The 21043-nt window shown below is 41.5% G+C and overlaps 1 protein-coding gene across 2 annotated transcripts in view; it reads right to left on the bottom strand.

The window, feature by feature from the left end:
- Positions 1 to 21043, bottom strand: part of Tgfbr2 (transforming growth factor beta receptor 2) — an 85095-nt gene that overhangs the window by 30141 nt on the left and 33911 nt on the right. For both annotated transcript variants that reach the window (XM_015489549.2, XM_015489548.2), the window contains 2 exons: positions 18861 to 19029; positions 14172 to 14362 (listed from right to left, as the gene is read on the bottom strand). In XM_015489549.2, the coding sequence (XP_015345035.1) occupies positions 14172 to 14362; positions 18861 to 19029 (360 nt within the window). The remainder of the gene's footprint in view (positions 1 to 14171; positions 14363 to 18860; positions 19030 to 21043) is intronic.

Raw genomic sequence — 21043 nt, forward strand, 5'->3', positions numbered from 1 at the left:
TATATATATATATATATATATATATATATATATATGGTTTACATGTGTGGAGTTGAAAGCTCTTACCACCATCTTCTGCATCTCTAAATACTTTGTTATTCAAAGTATGGTCTCAGGACCAGAGGCACCATCACCTGAGAACCTAGTGGACATGTTGAATCTCAGCACTGTATTAAAAGTTCTATTAATCAGATTCTGCAACTAACAGTTCCTAGGTGATTCATTTACACATTAAAGCTTCAGAAGTACTGTTTGAGCCAAAAATAGAGTAAGTTCCTTGGTGTTCTGCCAGTTCCTTGATGCTCTGCCACAGAGATGCTTCCCTCTCACAAAGAAATTTTTAGTGGAATTGTTTGCAAAGTGCTGGTACAACTATATTCAGTAGTAGGCAATAAAAAATGGTCCATGAGAATTTTCTAGTCAATTAACTAGCGGAGAAGTGTAGAATGAGATATGATTCCCCATTCATCATCTCAATAAAAAGAAAACAAATTCAAGCAAACAATAAAAATCATTTTAATTAAACAACAGGACAGAAAGCTCACTAGGCATACAGAATTTAATTTAACTCCCAGTATATTGGCAGCACTGTTAAACTTTCTGGACAGCCTGAGAATATTTTTTCCCTAAATGATGGAAGAAGGCTTCTCCCCATGTGATAGTTTTATTACAGTTGTATGTATTTCAAAATTCATTTATTCCCCCTACCACATAGGCTCCTTTGTATTATTCTCTTCTTGACTCTCACCTCAATAAATGAATCTTACATGTAGACTAATCTGTACCACAACCTCTCCTAGACTATTCATGAGAGGTAGAGGTAAAAAAATGGTTGAAATATTTCTATAGAGGGACCCTGCCCCTTTATGCTGAACTGGGATAAAGGCTAGACATTAGGATATTAAACAAACAAACAAACAAACAAACAAAGGCCAAATGTTTTCTCTGGCAAGCAGATGCTGATCCATAAAGGGGGTGGGGTGTAGGTAGGGAAGAATGGAGGAACTTTGGATTGGGCAGACAGGGGAGTGAGGAGGGAGGCGGGTATGGGTGTGGGAAGGAGGATGGAATGAGACGGACATTATTACCTTATATATGTGCATGATTACACAACCACTGTGACTGCACCATGCACAGCCAGAGGAATGAGAAGTTGTGCTCCATTTGTGTACAATGTGTCAAAATGCATTCTACTGTCATGTACAGCTACTTTAGAACAAATTTTTAAAAATAAAAGAAAGACAAAGCCATGTGAGGAAATTAAAACACACACACACACACACACACACACACACATGTATTTCTGTACTTGTACTTTTTTGTCATCATGCTGCTGATCTCCAAAAGGAAAAAAAAAAGACAACAAAATAATTCCTTGTTTTATGAGATGAGAGCTATTAACCTCCTATTGGACATTAAATCCCTCTCTGGAAATCATTTCTTTTTCAAGCTGAACATCCCTCTTTCAATTCATTTTTCCAAAGATATATTTATCAGACTCTAAAGTCTGACAAATTCATCAGACTCTAAAATCGACCTCCTTCGTATGTATCATCCAATAAATGTTAGGATCCTTTTCTATGTATAAAGTCATCTGTTCTCTGAAACTCTTCTTGCTCTCCAAGATTCCCCGTGCTGTGTCTTGCTCAACCCAACTACAACACCTGGAACTACTCTGAGCAGCAGAGACTACCACAGGATTACGCCTCCTCTTCCCATGAGCACAGTTTAGGACAAATGATTATTTGCTTTTTCTGTTATTTTGTTTTGATGCTTTTGACCAGAGCGTCCTGAATTGAGGATGACCTTAGATTACCTCTAAACCCCTGGGTCTTGAACACCTGAACAGATAGATAGTGAGCCAGCTGATAACTGCTCCTCTGCAATGGATCCTTTGGACCTACATGTCTGATTTTACATCTGCCTGTTAGATTTCAGGAAACCGATCATTTCAGGAAGCTAAAACCCTGATTCTGTGTTTTTGGTTTTGGCACCCCTTCTACTACACTTTCCATGCTTTGTGTTGTGCCTTGGATTTTTATAGATCCTTGCTACTTCTGTTGCTGTGATTTTAGAAGGAGGTAAACCAGAGGGCCTACATGATTCCAGGCTTTGCCCAAGAAATGATGACATGTAGGTTCTTCCATCGGCAGAAAGTCAAGTTTGACATCGGTTATTTGGAGTAGGTTTTTTTTTTTTTCCATTTTCTGCTTTGCATTCATCTTCTATTAAGTTTGGATTTTGTTAAGGTCCTCCACCTGTCCTGATTACTTAATTCTTTTTCTTGCTGCTTCTCTATGGGACTCTCATGTACTCAGGAAATCCCCAAACAGAGATATCTTTCTTAAGTTATTTTAGGATGTCCTCCAGTGGGGAGACAAGATCATTTAGAAATGTGTATTAATTAACCCCAGTATCAATACTGATCTCTACAGCACATCTTCATTTTTCTGGCTTTTTACATAAACGACAGTGCCCTGCAGTTCCTTCTCACTGAACATTTTTACCTCCTAAAACCATGCATGCTGCCTTGCCTTCCCATTACCACTGTGCCATTGCCAAGATGGTAGCACCAAACTCTGCCACCCAGCCTTTCAGCCACCTTCTTTGCTTTGATGCATCCTTTAATCAGGGCTCAAACCTCAGATGCCTATTGCTAATAAGGTCCTTGCCCTTGATCTGAACCGAGTGCTTGGAAATTGTTGAAAACACAACTGTCTGGTGTCATAGCATCCTGTTACTGCTGGGGATGGCTTGCACAGGTGTTTGTCTCCTCCTCTCACCTTAGAAGGCTGTCTCTCATTCAGCTCCTTCCTGTGCTGGCTGCCATTCTCTAATTGATACCATCCCTTTCCAGGTTACATGGGGAGCGTGATGAAAAATATAACGGAGTTTGGTGGAACAAACTGCCTTGAGCCCAGTGGTTTCCAGTGTTGGCCGCATACTGGAATATCTTGGGGTATTAAAAAGAAAATTCCTGATTCCAGACTCCAGACCAATTAAGTCAGAAACTGCAGGAGTAAGACCTAGTTAATGAGTCGTTTTTAAAGCTCCTCAGGTGTTTCAGTATGCAGCCACAGCTGGGAGTGACTTCTCCAGATTGGCAGGAGAAACAACTATTTTGAATCCGATGGGGCCTTGAAAAATGGAAGGAAGGGAAGGTATTCTAATGACAAAATTTCAGATCAATTGTTCTTGATATTAGAACCAACTGTATGTCCTAATGAGGATTAGAAAAGCAACTAGGATTTGTTGCTTTAAAAGTTAGCATTCATTTTTTCTTTAAAAAAATAGGCATAATTATTGATGGTAAAATTGATACTTCACATAATTAGCAACATGCAGGAGTGACTAGTATCAGAAAAGAGCTCCCAAAGGCAAGATGGCCAGATGATCAAGTGGTAGTACATAGAGCCTCTGGAGGTTAGTGTGGGAGGGGAAGTTTCACAGCGTTCAGCCCTGAGTCTTCTTTCCTGCTGGGACACTGGGACTCTAACATTAAAGCAGCAGGAAGAGTCTCAGTAGACCCTTTTGCCATCACCCATGGGTGTGGAGTTTATGGGACACATGGGCCATTACTGGAAACATGGGACTGTAGACAAATCACCAGTCTAGCTGCAATGCTAGCCTCAGGGGTCCCATTGCTTTACAGGCCACTCACATCTAGTGGATGAACTCGAGACTGTCTGTGTCCACAATGGATTCCATTCTGCAGTGATTCATGTCAGAAAGAGGTTCTAGGGTACACACATTCACAACCAGCAACCACATCTGGCCTCAGTACATCTCTGTTTACTTTGCGGTTCAGGGAAAATAAATCCACAATAGTGAGTTTCTTTGCTTAAGACACTGCAAATACATTCTAAGCTTCGCTTGACTGAGTCAAAATGCCCTCCTGCACGCACCATCTTTATTATCTCCTTGGCCAAACATGGGCCATTTGAAGGATTCACAATAGGCTTGGAAGCCAAAGTTTGTTCATATCCAAAAGCTCCTTCAGCTCTGAGTCATCCCCTCAAATAACTGATTTCTTTTCCCAGGGATGAGTAACTTTAATCCATAATTTTCTTCCACTTCTAACAACTTTTCTCAACCATATTTCCACACCTATTTTTTTTTTCTTGTGCATTTAGACCAGAAAGTAAATTCTGGTCTGTATCTCTCAAAATAAAAATGCACAGCTGGCAAGCGACTGTTCTGGAGAGTGAGCGCACGATTCAAAGGCAGCACACCCAGAATCCCCCAGAGGCGCCAACACATGGTGACTTCTTCTCATCTCTTATAGGCAAGAATGAAGAGCTTCCCTGGAGAAGTCAGCTCCCTAATGAGAAGGGTGGGCAAACACAAACCAGTATTTAGGAGTCAGGAGACACATTTCTAAGTCTTCCCTTCCTCAGAAAGCAATGCAAGTCATAAAGTGCCCGAGGCACGTGATAGATATCAAGAGTGGGCTTGCTGGATGGTGTGAGGCAACGCCATTAGGTCGCAATAGGTCCAGGGGGAACCAGCTAGCTGAGATGTTCTGCTAGCAAGTTAAACATAGACAGGAAACTGCGCGTCTGATACTGTTAAAAAAAAAAAAAAAAAAAAAGCATTTGTCTTCCTGCCAGAGTGAGGCTTGCAAACCAGAGAGGCTGTTTTCATTTAAAAGAAATTCTACAACAATGAAACTTTGGGGCCAGGAGAAGTCCTCTCCTCCTCCTTTCTCTCAGCTTCTCAGGTTAGAGGGTTTGCATCAACAGTAGAGAAGCTGAAACCCACACAGAGCTTGCAGGTCATCAACAGGATCATTGGGTGACATTTGATGTACATTTGATGGTCTGTGTCCCTTGTTAACCACATAGGTTAAACTTTGAGTCAGAAGTGGTTTCTAGCGTCCTGGTTTCTGAGCTAGTTAGATGCAACTGATAAAATGACTTATAATCCTATCCTGTTCCAAAACAGGAAAAAAAAAAGAATCATGTGCAGTTACTAATAGACACAGTAAGAGATAATAGGGGAAAAAGTCAAAATAGGAGCCAAAATTATGACAAGTGGAATGTAAACGCAAGAAAACAGGGTAAAACAAGAAAGAAAGGATGATATTAGTATACAGAATGCATGAGACCGGTTTTTGTAAATGAGGTTGTACTGAAGCAAGGTCACGTTCAATCTTTTACATACTGCCTGTGGCTGCTTCAACAGAAGAGAAGCTGCAATAGGGAATCTGTACTTTGCAGAGTTGGAAATATTTATTATCCAGACTTTTATCAAAGAAGCTTGCTCATCCCTTCTCTCTACCCTCAAAGTATCCCTATGATCAGAAGCAAACAGCTCCTCACAAGGAGAACAATGTTTCCAAGACAGCTAAAAGAAATGTCTCCTGGCTCCCTCCTTATGAAGATAACGATGCAATGTGGTGAACAGCATCCTCCACAACACTCTCTGAGGGGAACACAACACTTCGATTTGCTTAGGATGGATGGCACCTAAACATAACTCCTATGGGAAAAATTCAGGAAGGAGATGAATACACTCATCTAATAAAAGCCAAAGACAAACCAGGCATGATGGTGCACATCTGCAATCCCAGAGACTCAGGAGGCTGAGGTGGGAGGATTGCAAGTTCAAGGACAGACACAGCAACTTAGTGAGGTACTAAATAACTCTGTGAGACCCTGTCTCAAAATAAAATACAAAAAAAGGGCTGGGATGTAGCTCAGTGGTTAAGCACCCTTAGATTCAATCCCTGATACCAAAAAAAAAAAAAAGGGCCAAGAAAAGATAGATAGATAGATAGATAGATAGATAGTTAGTCAGTCCAGCCCAGTGCAATTCTAGGTGATGGTACATGCTGCCTGAGTGGAACACATTTGAGGGGGTAACTATCATGTGGACGGACAAGCCCCTTTAACTCCTAGACCTTCTCACAGCTTCCTTTATGAGATCAGGAGGAAGTTTCCTGGTCAATACATAATTGCTTTGTTGTCATTTTGGGTCGCAAAATCAGTTTATTGTNACCCTTAGATTCAATCCCTGATACCAAAAAAAAAAAAAAAAAAGCCAAGAAAAGATATTTGAATCTAGTGGAATGACAGTAGCATTTTGCAGCCAAAATTTATCAAATGTGCCAGGTATTCTTCTAAGTTTTCTACCTAAACGAATTCATTTATCTTCAAAATAATCCTATTCAAGGTACTTACTATTTTTACCTCCCATTTTTCAGAGGGAAAACTGAAGTGAAGCTGTTCATCTAAAGACCACTCAGTTTGTAAAGGAATGAAGTGGGACTTGAACATGGGACGACCTTGTTTTTTAACCCCTACACCACTGTATCTTCTCCAATGAGCATCCTGCTGACCATCATGTAGAATCCTTCCTCCTCATAGACATGGGGCCAGTGGAGACCTGAGGTTACAATTCTTCCATGAATGTGCCAGAATGATAATCTGGGCTGCCATTCGGCACACAGTAGCCTCTTGTGTGAGGTGTGTAGCCTCCCAGAGGCATAAGACTGATAAGAAGGCAACACCCTGCCACCACAGGAACGTTCAAGAGTCAGGTGCTCCTTGAAATGGGGACAATATTCTCTGAGTCTTCTCTGGACAAAGGGAAGGGAACCAATGCCGAGATCCTAGGAAAACCATGCTCCTCGCCAGAGACCCATTTCTTTGTCAATGAAAAGTCTGGATGAGATAATTTCAGTGGTTTCATTTCAGCCTAAAAATGTTATGACTCTGTAAAACAAGACACCTGAAAATGATTAGCACAGGTAAATACAACCCAGGGCAGCCCTCATCTCTACACCGGTTCTCTGAGCTCCCTCTTCCTGGGCCACAGGGATGGTAGCACCTTGCCTTCACTTCAGTTAAGGATGGAGTGAGTGGGCCCCTGGCCTTAATGCCAATCTACTCAAAGTACAGGACTTGAGTCCAGTACTAATTCCCCTTCCTGCACTCCGCCGTGCCTCTAATTTCTAGAATGAGCTGTTTGGCTCTAAGTTAGGAGAAAAGGTAGGATGGTGGGAAACCTAGTCATTTGGGAACTGGAAGTATCCAGAAACACACCTCCTTTAACCCTTTAATTCCCCATGGATTATATTCTTGCTTTCTGCAGCAGATAAACAAAACCAAACAACTGCAGGGCAAAACAATTCAGCTGAACTCTTTTTAATACCGCACTATTACTCCTCCAGGGTTAACAAATAGCATCCTTTTTGAACCAATTCGGAACAATACCTTGTACAATGCATCTTGAAAACATTCCTAAATGTCTTCTGGCTTTGGGACATACAGAGGGCAATCCCACAGGTAAACAAACACAAACATGACTATAGAAACAAAAGACGTTTACGAAGTCTGAAAAAATGTTCAATATCGCTAATCATCAAGGAAATGCAAATCAAAACCTCAATGACATATCACCTCACCCCAGTTAGAATGGCAATTATCAAAAAGACAAAAACTAACAATGCTGGCAAGGATGGATCAGGAGAACTGTCAAATACTGCTGGTGGGAATACAAATTAGTCCAGCTATTATGCAAAACAACATGGAGATGGAGCTCAGTGGTACAGCGCTTGCCTAGTACGCACATGACATGGCCTTGGGTTCAATCCTTAGCATGGCAAGAAAAAAAAAGCAGGAGGGGAAATAGCAATATAGAGGTCCCTCAGAAAACTGGAAATAGAACTACCAGTTATATCCCCAAAAGTACTGAAATTAGTATGTCAAAGAGACATCTGCACCCATTTGTTGATAGCAGCACTATTCACAATAGCCAAGACATGGAATCAACCTAGGTGTCCACTGATGGATGAACAGATAAGGAAAATGTGTTATCTATACATAATGGAATACTATGCAACTAAAAAAGAATAAAATCCTGTCATTTGCAGTAACATGGATGGCACTGGAGGACATTGTATTCAGTGCAATAGGTCAGGCACAAAATGACAAATGCCAAGTCTTCTCACTTATGTGTGGAAACTAAAGTGTTGGTCTCATAGAAGTGGAAAATAGGAAGAATGGTTGCCCAGAAGGGAATAGAGAGAATAGATGATTAACCAGAAGAGGGGTGCAGTTAAATAGAAGAGCTTCTTTCTAATGTTCCATGGCACAGCAGGGTAATTATATTTGTACAATAATTAATTGAATATTTCAAAATAGCTAGTAGAGAGGATTTTTCACAACACAAAGATGTGATAAATGTCTGTGGGGATATGCAAATTAGACATTGCACATTATGTACATGTGTTGAAATGTCACACTGTACCCCATAAATATGTACAATTACTATGCATAGATTCAAAATAAACATATTTTTAAAATGTTTACAGATAACAGGTCTCATCTTCTGTACCCAGATCTACACTAGAACAATACTTGTGAAGTACATAAAAAAGACCTGCACATCACAAAAGAGTCCTGGGACATAAGTAAACTGAGTAAAGAATACTTAGCTCATTTCAAAATGACCACATGGGTAAGGTCAAATTTATTCCTCTTCAGGGAGTTTATAGCATGAAATTAACAAGACTCACGTCTCTGGTTTCTTTCTTCCTGGGCAAGTTCACAACAGTGCCTCTCCCACTTCAGCGTGCTAACAGAATACAAGGCCCTTGTCTTAGGGTCGATGATGATACTAAAGGCCCAGGAGGCCCTGAGGTTGAGGCTCCCCTTGACTCTGCAGCTGCTGATCTGCAGGCCCTCCGAGCATCAAGGGTCACCACCACGCTGGAAGAGGTGTGTCCTTTGGCATGAAGTGCTCCCCTGCCCAGGTTGCAACAAGGTAAGACAGGAGACCTCTACTTTGTGCCAGCTGCAGTGCTGGGTGCTCCTGTGCATCATTTCCTTGAATCTATCCAACCTCTGGATGCCATTATCAGCACTAGCTGGCCAGCAGGGGAGTGGACACTCAAAGAAAAGGCCACATGGCCCTGAGCTAACTTTCCGCTGAAATAAAGAAGAGGGGATGACTCCCTTTGGAAAGTAGAGAACTGCGATTACTCTAATCACTGATCTGAAAGGCACTTGTGAGTTGTTCCAGTTTTATTTAGCTGCTTCCTGCTGTGATTCTGAGTCAAAACAGGAACAACGTGCCTAATTTGTTATATTATCCAACAATGTCAGGGATGTGGTTAGCTTTGATTAGAAATCCTAGACTCAGCATGCTCCTCTTGCCTCTGTGAAGGCATGTGGAGAAAAAAGAGAAACTGGATGAGGCAGGGATTAAAACAAAGCAAACCCCTCCAAAATGCTTGTGCTGCGGTACCTTGGTGTCTGAATGCTCTGCTTGCAGAGCTTGGGCAAATCCAATCATAAACTTCAATGCTGAAATAGACCTACAGCCTACACAGGCCCCTGGCTTCCTGCTTTCAGACAAGTCCCAAATCCCTTCTAAAAAAGGATGCAGATGACATTAACAGCTAAGGGACAATGACTGCTTACCCTGTGCCAGGTACTGCTGTAAGAACTTTCTATTAATATATTCAATTCTCACAGCAACACCTCTGGCCCCTTTCGAATGTCCATTCTATAGATAAGAGGACCGAGGCAAGATCGTGGCATGTCACTGTATGAACAGCACAGCTAAGAAGCAATAGAATAGGCCCTAAATCCAGGACACCTGCCTCCAGCTATCACTCCTGACCACTGTACTAGACTGTTTCTTTTTTACCTAAAATCACATAAACCATCTCCTTACCCAGAGTACTTCAAATTAAGTGACTTTACCACACGGAAGATATAACTTATGAAATGAATAAAACAATAATTGTATTTGACTCTGCAAGGTTCAGTGGGAGATCAATACCTACAATCGGTCTTTGCAAAGTGGCTGTGTCATTTGCAAGTAAACAGGGCAACTGTTTGCTCAGGATTTCTTTCCTCTTCCACATCCCTATGCAGGACTCCAGTTCTCCTGCCTAACAGGTGTTATCTGCTTGACAGCCATCAGCAGACCATTAGTAATGATCAATCCAGACACCTTCTCTTCTAATAGGAATGTTACATTTTAGTGAGTATGGGGGTTGACTCTAAATAGTCTTTTGGCAAGAGGGAATCTTCAGAGACCAGAAAGGAGAAGGGACTTTTAGCTGGGTAGTTGTGAAGAGCAGACCCCCACCTGCTTTAGTGATTCTTCTTCTCCTGACTGTCTCCTCTTGAGCCACTGTAGAGAGGAACCACCAGTTACAGCACAAGTCCCCACTGGGGGACTGCAATGGTAAAAGGTGGCATCTTGTTCCAAGAGAAAACCAGCAAGATCTCCTTAAACTCTTTTATTCTAGAACAATGGTTTGCAAACTCAAGAAAATGAACAACACCTTTATGTAATCTGTTCCTTCTACTTAAGTTTAGTATATGCAGCAGGTGAAGGAGAGCTACCGTGTGTGTGTGTGTGTGTGTGTGTGTTATTTGCTTGTTTTCCTAGACCCAACTTAGGTGTCTAGAGGCAGAGGACCACAACAACATCTTGTCATCGGAGGCTGGGGTGTACCCCTGGTGCCCATTCTTCAGAAGATTTAGGTCATGGCTCCTTGGTTAAGTATTTTAATTGGAAGTCAGAAAATACAGGAAGGAAGCAAAATACATTTTAAAAATAAGAACAAAAATCCCAGTGGTAACTGTAAAAGGGCATGAGGAAATTTACTATATTGTGAGTCACAGAAATGTTCTCTATCTTGATTGTGGCAGCAGTTACACAGCTGTATACATTTACTGCAGTTCAGCAACTCCACTTTCTGAAAGGGTGAATTTTATGTTATGTAAATTATATACCAATGAATTTGACTTTTAAAAACATCTCAGTGATATGCTTTGCCACATTCAGGATTTATCCATAATTCCATGCAGAAAAATCTCACTGGAAGAATGGATGATCAACTACTAACAATGGCTCCCAGGCAACAGGAGATCAGGGGATAAACCCAAAGGAAGGCTTGCTTTGCCTGTCCATATCCTATTTGGTAGCATTTGATTTTTTTTGTCATGTAAATGTATTATCTGACTAGAAAACAGAGAAAAAGATACAGAGAGATAAAAGAAGGAAGAGAGAGGAGGGGAGGAAATGGAGGAAAGAAGAAAAACTCTCATAGGCTTTAGTGCCACCCATAGCCACCTTAGCTTAGCCACCCCCTAGCTGCCTGATCCTGGACAAAGTGTTAAACATTTTAAGCTGTGTTTTCTCCTCCCTAAGTAAGGATGCTACCAGTCCCTACCTCCGAGGGAGGTGGAATAAGGTAAACCCTGGGAAGTCTTCTACCCCACACAATAAAAGGGTATTTTCTCTGAGTAGTAGCTATCATTAAGAGCAGCAACAAAAATTAAAATCTACATTTAAGAAGAAATTATTGGGGCTTAACTATTTTCCCTTACATATTTAAGAAAATAAGTAAGGACGGTTGCCTCTCTCAGTATCCATGAGGGATTGGTTCCAGGACCCCTGTGGATACCCAAATCCTCCAATGCTCAGGTCTCTCATATAAAATAGTATAGTATTTGCATTTAACCTAAACACATCCTTCCGTATTTTCATCAGCTCTGGATTACTAGAATACCTAACAGGAGTTACGTTGTTGTGCTCTATTGTTTAGGGAACAATGACAAGAAAAATATGTCTTTGTATATTAAGGATGGACACAATACATACTTTTTTAACATTATCAGCCCATGGTTGGTTGACTCCATGGCTGTAAGACCCACAGATACAGAATTCTGACTCTAACTAATTTTTGTTCTATGGCCACAGATCCAAAATCCGGCAACAAGCACAAAGTACTAAACTACCAATAACACAGTGCGATGTACTCCATAGCTTCTGTGTTTATCACCTTGTTCCACGTGGAGAAGAGAAATAAAAATTGCTTGTGGAGTTTTCACTTCTCAGTGATGTATAAAGAAGTGGCAGTGGTAACAAGAGGAGAGATGGTGCTCCTGATACCTGCTCTTTTAGGCAGGGGGAGAAATATACCAACACAGAGAAGAGAGATGTTTACAAAGCATCTCCACCCCACCCCCACCCCGGAGCACTACAGACTCTGAAATCACCCAGACATCTGAGTCACCTGCTGTTGGGGCTCTTGTGGGTCCTACAATGCGAAATTGACTTTATGCTGATTCTCTCACCTCAAAAGGAAAGAAAGATTAGTCTGATAATGAATAAGAAGGAAAATATGAATGAATGCCTATGATCCTTATCTGAGTTGAATGAAATACACTGAAAACTACAGTCACTGCTATCCAAAGGGCTTACTGTAAAATACATATCCATCTTACAGGCCATTTATCAACTTTTGTCCTTCTGGATGAAATTAACTCCCCCATTGTGAACATGCCAATATGCAGAAGGAGAGAGAAGTTTTATAGATGGCAATAAACTTGCCTGAATTTTCTATTAGGCTTGGCCTGGCTTTCTTTCAAAAGGAAGTGGACACATCAAGCCAGGATAAAGTGATTGTCATCTGTTCACCTCTTCCCTCATGACTCAAATCACATAGAAACAGAAGAAAAATTATAAGATGAGAAAACACGTAGGAGGAGCGATTTTGGTGAATGTTGTGCTGATAAGATGATTATTCCAATTTTAGGGCATTGAGTCATTGGCATAGGTGGACAGCCAAACAGAAAGAGAGGGACACTGCAGCAGGCAAAGGACACACAAAAAGAAAGAGCTGGACGTGCAGAGCTGCTGGGTCCCACACACAAAGCATGAGAATATATCTTTCTCCAAGTCAGGTGGTGTGTACTTTCCAAAATCCAATGTTTATAATTGAATCAAGCCTATTTTCATCTAAACTAACATTTCCACTATGAATCTACTTCCTAAAATCAAGAGAATATTATTTTCACTATCAGGCCCACAAAAGTAAAAGACTTATTAATGTCCAGTGCTGGAGAGGGTGCAGAGAAATCCATATGCTCAAATATCTCTTTTGGGAAAGAATAATTTGACAGCAGTTATCTATATTTTAAAATGTGCATACGTTCTGATCCTGAAATTTCACATCTAGCAAGCTGTTTTATCAAATTATTAGCACAAATGTACAAGTTTTTTTTTTCTTTTTACAAAGAAACTTGATGCAACATTAAACAGAAAACTGGAGATACCTAAACCATCTTCCAAAAGGGGAATGGTTAGGTCAGTCACAGAAGGTGACCACAGATTATGGAATTCTAGATAACAATTAGAAGGTATGAAGTATATTTATATGTACTGCTTTGTCTAGAAGGAAGCGTGAAAGTGGCTGATTAAAAAAATGTAAAATTTTATGTATAGTATAATCATATATTTGAACTAAAGATAGTTAAAATGGATGGACAGGTGGATGAACGATGGAAGGATGGAGAGATGGATGAATGGAGGGAAGTAGGGAAGAAAAAAAAGAGGGTGTAGGAAGAGACAGGAAAGAGGGAGAGCCAATAGGAATGAATAATAGAGATGTTTGCATCCAGCAAACTGTCAATATAGATTAACTCTTGGTTTGGAAGTGAGGGGGGGTGAGGAAAATGTGCTTTGATCTTTAATTGTCACACACTGTTGGATTGTTTGGATTTTAGATAAAAAACATATACTGTATTTGTAATGAAAAAATATCAAACTTTTTTTTAAGTTCAGGGGCTAGTTTGTGTTCTTTTCAAGTTGAGTGAATGCTGAACTTCAAAGATGGAGGCTTATGTCTAGACTCTCCCTGGCTTCTTGGGCAAAAGTTTGAGTCATTATTTTCCCACTGTATTCCAATTCTTCTCTTAAATGGGACCAATGACAAGACCTGTTAGACAAATCCCAGGGATGGCACATTAAAGCGCTTCAGTCAATTCAAAGAAACCCTCTCCCAACACCACTACTGCCAAGTATCCAATAGTGCTCTTCAAATCTCTAGAATGGTGGTTCTCATATTTTATCTAAAACAGAGTGTCTAACTCAGTAGTCTGGGGTGGCACTTAATAATCGGCATTTCAGACAAATTCCCAGTTGACGCTGCTGCTACTGCTGTGGCTCCAGGGAGCACACATTGAGAACCACTGAACTGGATGAAGGAAATTATCTGCCAAAGACAAACGATCATGTGGACCTTCAAAAGCAGCTCCCACCAGATGAATGGGCTCATGATCCATTTGGCACAAACCCACTCTCCAGCGTCAGCCTCAGGGATTCAAGGAGCCCATGCAGAGCCTCAAGAGAAGAAAACTCACCTTCCGAGAAGATGATGTGGTCGTTGCACTCATCAGAGCTACAGGAGCACATGAAGAAAGTCTCGCCAAGCACTTTTTTTTCCTTCATAATACACTTTGGAGAAGCAGCATCTTCCAGAATGAATCCATGGTAGGTGAGCTTGGGGTCATGGCAAACCGTCTCTAGTGTTATGTTCTCGTCATTCTTCCTCCTGGTGTGTAGCAGTTTGTTGGACGGGAGTGGGGAGAGAGAAGAATGAATGAATGAATGAATATGGTCTCTGGACAGAAAGGCAATCTGGTCTTTACAGTGACCACTCGTTCCTGTTCTCCACCATTAGTAGGCTCTCCCTTAATCTCCTGTATTTATTCCATTCTTTCCCGTTTTTCCCTTGCTTATGCTTAGAACCCACTTATGAGTATAAACATGATGGCTTCCTTAGGGACTGTCTTGCCGGAGAATATTACACATTAAGTCCTAATTGAATCATTAAAGGGGAAGGCACAGGAAAACATACAATTCCTTAGGTATACTCAGGATCATTTTAAACCTTCCATCCAGAGTGTACTGCAGGGCTCCCATCACACCCCTAGCTCATGTGACAGAATCAGGGGCCTGTCCAGCTATATGGTTTTCAGAAAGTATGCCAGGAAAGTGGTGATAGATTCTCTTTTTTCTTTGCTGGGCCACAGGGCACTCTGTGTGAGAGGCATAGTCCATGTCAGCAGCTGGTTCTGCCAACAAAAGGAAAAAAAAAAAACAAAAAAACAGTGCAGATGAAGAATTGTAGCTTCCAGAATTACAGAAAGCAGCAGGAGAGGAAGAAAAATTAATTAAAACACATGGGAAAGAGTTGCAGGTTGTTCTTCATCTACTGTGCAGTGCGATATTTTATGTTGTCATAAACGAATTATTTCTATGTTTAGAATCCCTTTGAACCACATATTTGCAGACTACTTCAGCGCAGGGCTCAGAGAATCTTATTTTGCACTTTTCTTGGGTTCTTGGAAATGCTCGGTTGGCTCTGTGTGTACCTTTACGTTTAAAAACAACACAATTAATGAAAATTACAGACCTCAAAATAAAACTTCAGCATCCCTGGAAAAGGGCATCACCTCTCTAGCACTTTCTCTGCTTCCTTCAGGAATGTACCATCTTGGGAGACCTCAGACCAACAGAAAGGATGTCTCAGCCCGTTTCAGATGCAAAATAACTATTCTCTTGAATGATAGTCTATATGTATAAAGGGAGCCTGAGGAAGAGCCAGGTAGCCTTAAATGATCACATAGGTCCGGTCTGTTTGCCAGTGGAGCCTTCCATGAGAAGGCTTCTGAGTGCATGTAGGAGTTGACACATGGGTGACGAATGGGTGTGTATGTTAACACCCCCTCATCTCTTCACCCCCCCACACACAATACTCTCAGAAAGGAAAATGGAAGGCAGATGAGAAGCAACAGGCAGCTAATACAGAGAGGTGGGGCCTTTCCCCTGAAGGAAACAGCACTTTGACAGAGCCACCTTCTTGGTTCCCACTTCAAGGACACTAAAGGTCAGTTAGTCAGCAGGGAGTTCAGAAGAGTAGGAATGTGGTGAAGCCAGAGCACCCCAACCAGGGAGAAGTGGTGTTGACATCCATGCAGCCCAGAGCTGACTCCCGCAGAGCACAAGTGCCCTTTGCAAAAGAGCTCAAGGGTCCTGGAACTAACTCTCCAGTGGGACCACAGGGAGCAACCCCTTGCTAGGTAGATCCCTATTATTATAAGAAGAGGGACAATCAGAGTCCTTACTCAAGGCTGGCTATCAGGGAACTAAAAGAAACTAAATAAAATTTGGCAGGATCACACCACAAATAATTCACATTAAAAAAAAAAAAATCCTCCCCATCTTGAATCTCCAAGCTGTTGGGAAGTCTTTGCAAAAGTTGTGGACAAGAGCATCTGCCCTGTCCCCACCATTTTATGTGTATATGTGGTGTACGTTGTTTTTGTTTGTTTGGTAATAAAATGAAAGCAGGCTGAATCATCTAAACTTCTAAAGAAAAGCATAGTGACTCTTCTTCATGAAGTTTCTAGAGGTGGAGGAAGGGCTTGTGAGCCAAGAAATAAAGCTTCTCTATAATCACTGTGCAGCTTTTTCAGAGTTTCTGCTTTTCCACCTTCTTGCTGCTGAGCGAGCTAAGATCGTAGAGAGAAAACAATTACAGAGCTTGGGTCTGAGTGAAGTCCTCAACTGATATCTCACCTATCCGTGAAACAGTGCTCTCTGCCAACAGAACTAAGTCTGAAAAACATCTTTGGAGAGAACTCAGCACAGGAAGGGAAAACTCAGTAATAACTCTATGTACAGATTTCTTTTTTTGTCTTGCAATATTTGCTCTGAGACACTGAACAGGCTGCCAATATCTACTGAAAGAAGAATCCCTATAATAAAATTTTGGTTCCAAAATATTTCCATACCTGGGAAAAGCTTAAGCATTTCACATGCAATGGCTATATAACCAATATTAGTCAAATGAATGAATCAAAGAATGAATGAAAACCATCACCAAAACCTATGAAAGCATTGTAACCTTCTCCATGGTAGAAGTCTTTCTGTTTCCACACTTGGCTATTTTTAAAATTGTTTCCTGTCTAGTTTGGGTTTCCTGGAAATAGACATTGAGGCTATGAGATTTCTGTGCAGGAGGGATTTGGAGATGCACTGGTAACACACTGAAGGAAGCAGTAATCACAGAGGGAGAAGTTCAACTGCAATGCAGATTGCAACAGAGGCCTCAGCTGATGCCCCAGAAGCTCTGAAGCCAGAATAACTCTTAAAGTTGACCCAATGGAGGCAAGTGGCCAGAAATTTGTACCTCTGCATCACCAGCCCATGAGCTGGCTGCCTATGAGTGGGGTCCCACATGAATGGAGCAGCTCCTGTCAGTGGAGAAGAAGTCCCTGGAGGGATTCTCCCAGACAGGGAGGTACCCCACAGCACCCACTGTATCTCCCTTTCTCATTATCAACACACCAACTCCATAAAAGTATTTGCCTTTGTCAAGACATGTGAAAATAATGTTCACTATATTTACTCTTTGTAGCTGGGACACCAAAAAGAGGGGGGTGGGGTTTCCTCTCCCCTACATATCATTTTTGAGACAAGCAAAGCCTCTCTTTGGAAGGGACTTGATTTGAATTCAATCATCTGGACTTGTATTATGGATCAGGAAAAAAAAATCTTAATTAAAAGAGCCTGTCCTGAGTAGCAGAAGGAAGCTCTCATAAGCACAGCAGATCCCCCAAGTAAAGACAAGCAGTGGAGAACAGAACCCCAAAGGAAGCAGGGAGGCCCTCCAGTCTGGGTGTCAATCTTCCCTCTTTAGGTCATCCAGGTTCATTGACCTCCAGAGAAGGAAGCCTGTTCGGATGTTGGGAAACTCTGGTTATGAAAATACTTAAACTCACACTGAGCACAAGTCTGTCCTCTCATCAGTGTCAGGGATCCTCCTCTTCCCTCTACAATCATGCAGAATGAGTTTATTGTATTCTCCACCAAAAGCTTTTCAGTTGCTCTCAGTAGAAGCTATGTCCTCTTCTTACTGCACCAGCCATGTCTAACTATAAGGGCCATCCTCAGATAGCATGCTTTCTAAACCTCAAATCACACTAGGCCCTTTCCTCAGAACATGCTCTTTTTCAAAATCCCTTCTTCAAAAGCATTGCCCCAAACTAGGTGAAGCTGGCAGGTACAGCAGACTGTCACAACAGGCCTTTGCTCTTAACATTCCTTTAGTTCTTAAGAAACCAGCTCATCCCCTGGTATGTACGGAAATTTGAAAGGTTTCTAGATCTATCATCCAAGCAAATCTGTGGCTGGAGAAAGTCTCAAAGGACTCATTCCCCAAAAAGGAAAGAGATATTTGGGTTCATGTTCTTTGCTAACCAGCCAGGAGTCCATCTAAACTACTTTAAGAAAATAACCAAGAAATTCACAACATCAGGTCAAGTCTGCAAAATGTTGAATCTTGGAAATGGATTTAGACATTTTTATAAAATTGGGACTCTCTGAATGATCATCGGGTGTTTATGGCTTGCTCATGTTCTTGATCTACAACCATGAATTAAAAAAATAATTCATGGGTACTCATTGCATAGGTTTGAAGAAATATTTGAGATGTTTGTATGTGGGAGGAAGGTGAGGTGGAGGAAATGAGAGTGAGGGAAAGAGAGAGAATAAAGAATCTCATCTAAGAGAAGCTGTCCTGCCCAATGATTGGTATTACTGGGGCTTCGGACAGAGCAATGGGCTGTTTTTCTGGCTTCCTTAGTAGCTTTCCAATTTCTGGCAGTTATTTCCCTTTTCCAACAGTCAATGCTTTATCTCCTTTCCTTCCCCAATGCAGAACTGAGATGGCCTCAGAAGAACAAAGTTCCTGGGGTCACTATGGGGTACTGAGGAGGTGTCAGTTAAAACTCTGTTTAGTGGTAAATCAAGGAGGCATTTTCTAATTTATGATAAATATGAAAGGTCATCTTATTTACTCAATTGCATGTTTACTTGAAAATATGTAGAATATCCCTGGAGTTATAAATAATTGGAAGACATTGGGTCTAAATGAAAAGAAAACAAGATAGGGGTGTATACTTCGGGGCCAACTCTAAGGACCACAACCACAGTGACTGGTAAAGAGAGGAAAGGAAAAAAGGGTTTCTTAAAAGCTCCCTTACCACACGGCCACACAGACTTCATGTGGCTTCTCACAGATGGATGTGATGCTGCAGTTGCTCATGCAGGATTTCTGGTTGTCACAGGTGGAAGATCTCACGTCACAAAATTTGCACAGCTGTGGAAGCTTGACTGCACCGTTGTTTTCAGTGACCATCATGTCATTGTTAACTACAGGGAGGGAAAGAGACAGTAGATAATCATCCAACTGTAGGCAGCTTGCCAATGGGTTCCCGAAGATGTTATGCAATTTCAAATGAACTCAATGTCATGAGAATGAATAAGGAGAAGGACAAAATAATTCCTTCACATCAGATTAGAATGCCCTCATGAATGCAATCTGTAATGGAGCCATTGCATGGTGGTGGTGGTGGTGGTGGTGGTGGAAGGACAGTAGCTTCTTGCTTTTAGCAGTGATTATCAGAAGGCATTTTTTTTTATACCAAAACCTTATCATTCAATAAAGAAACAGACCAGCCCTCTGCATCGCAGAGGATGCTGGGAGAACACACACACACAAAGAATGTACCCTTAAGAAAATTATAGTTTAGCTGGGTGAATAGACAAGGAGACAGTTCAGGGCAGGACAACCCGAAATAGAAGGAGACACAAAGAATGCAGGAACCAGAGAAAAGTCATTCAGAGAAAAGGTCACAACGAAGCAGTGTCATGAAGTACAGAAGGGAGAGGGCCAAGTGAAAGGGGAGAATCTCTGTGGGGGCACAAGACCTTGCTGCCATTTTCCTGGTCTGTACTTGAAAGGGCTAGAGGGGCCCACTGTCAGAAGATGGGCTCTCCTGAGCTCTGACTTCCACTCATTGCCCTAAGGTGACTCACCAGCACTTACTAAGTGTCTCCCAGACACAGTCCCCAGCAGGGGTGAGGCAATGGGGTCCTGAAGGCAAATGAGAGTTGATTCCAGCTCAAAGACCTGTGCCCCTTACCACTCCTCCACACCAATTCCCTGCTCCTCACATGTCACCTGCAAGGTCATTCAGCCTCCTTTGGGGCAGAAGGCTGGATTACTCCTCCTCAGGCGCTTCACTTTCTATTACCTTTGTCTGACTTCTTGTCACTTTTCCGGTCTCTGATTAAAGGTCACCCTTCATCCTAAAACTACCTGTGACTAACTACAACGGGATTCTGTTTTTATCACCCACACAAACGATGTGGGTCACATACTTGTTGATAAACTATCCACCAAAATGTCAGCTCCATGAAACTTGGTCTACCTTGTTTACGACTAAATCTCCAGTGCCCCAAAGAGCACCTGCCATTGTAGAAGGAACCCCAAAATAATTACTGAATAAATGAATGAAAACATGAATCACGAGGAGTTCACATTTGGTCCTCTGCACCAAATGGGACAGGATACAGAACTTGTTCACTCAGCTTGGGGAGGAGTGATTATAAACATAATATTTATTCACAATTTCTCAATAAAATATTGAAGGTGACCTTTTTTTTTTTGCAATGCACATGCATGCAAAGAGGCCATGAGAAAGGTACAACACCCCATTCCCCACCTTTTTTCCTCAATAAGATCCATTTCCATTGTTGATGGTAGTTTAAAACACATTGTTAGGAAAGCCAAATAAAGTAACTCAAGGCTGCTAGTTTGGACCAACAAACAGGCATCAGCATACACTCTTCCAGACTAAGAAAGATTAGATCACACATTGCACTAGGAATCCTTGGCCCTTAGGAATCTGGGAGGTATTTCTCCAAGGAATCCCTCTTGGAAGGCCTGAGCAGAACCTGATGTGTCCTGCTTGTGTTAAGTATGCTCTTGCCTAGAGAGGAACAGTTTCATGCCTTCCCACAGTCACCTTCTGTCTTGTGACATTTAGATTTCTGTCAATACCTTGCCCTGCTACCCTCTTTGTTGCTTGGGCACAGCACCTGTTTCCTGGGTCTCTAAAAATATAGACATGTATGTATTTAAGATTTGCTTTCTTGTGGCAGCAGTAAATATAGAAGAAAAAAACAAACCCGTTCATCCCTTTCAGGCCTCAAGTTCATTTCAGGAAGCGTATTTTTAGGTAACAAACTATTTTGAAATTCTTGATGTCTCCCAGACCAAGAGCTCTATGCTTAGCTAAAAATACAGACAGAAATGCTCTCTGAACCTTGTGTTAAATTTGGGACCAACACAACAATGAAAAAAAAAAAAAAAATATATATA

Source organism: Marmota marmota, unplaced genomic scaffold (assembly GCF_001458135.2).
Source record: "Marmota marmota marmota unplaced genomic scaffold, marMar, whole genome shotgun sequence".
NCBI classification, from domain to species: domain Eukaryota; kingdom Metazoa; phylum Chordata; class Mammalia; order Rodentia; family Sciuridae; genus Marmota; species Marmota marmota.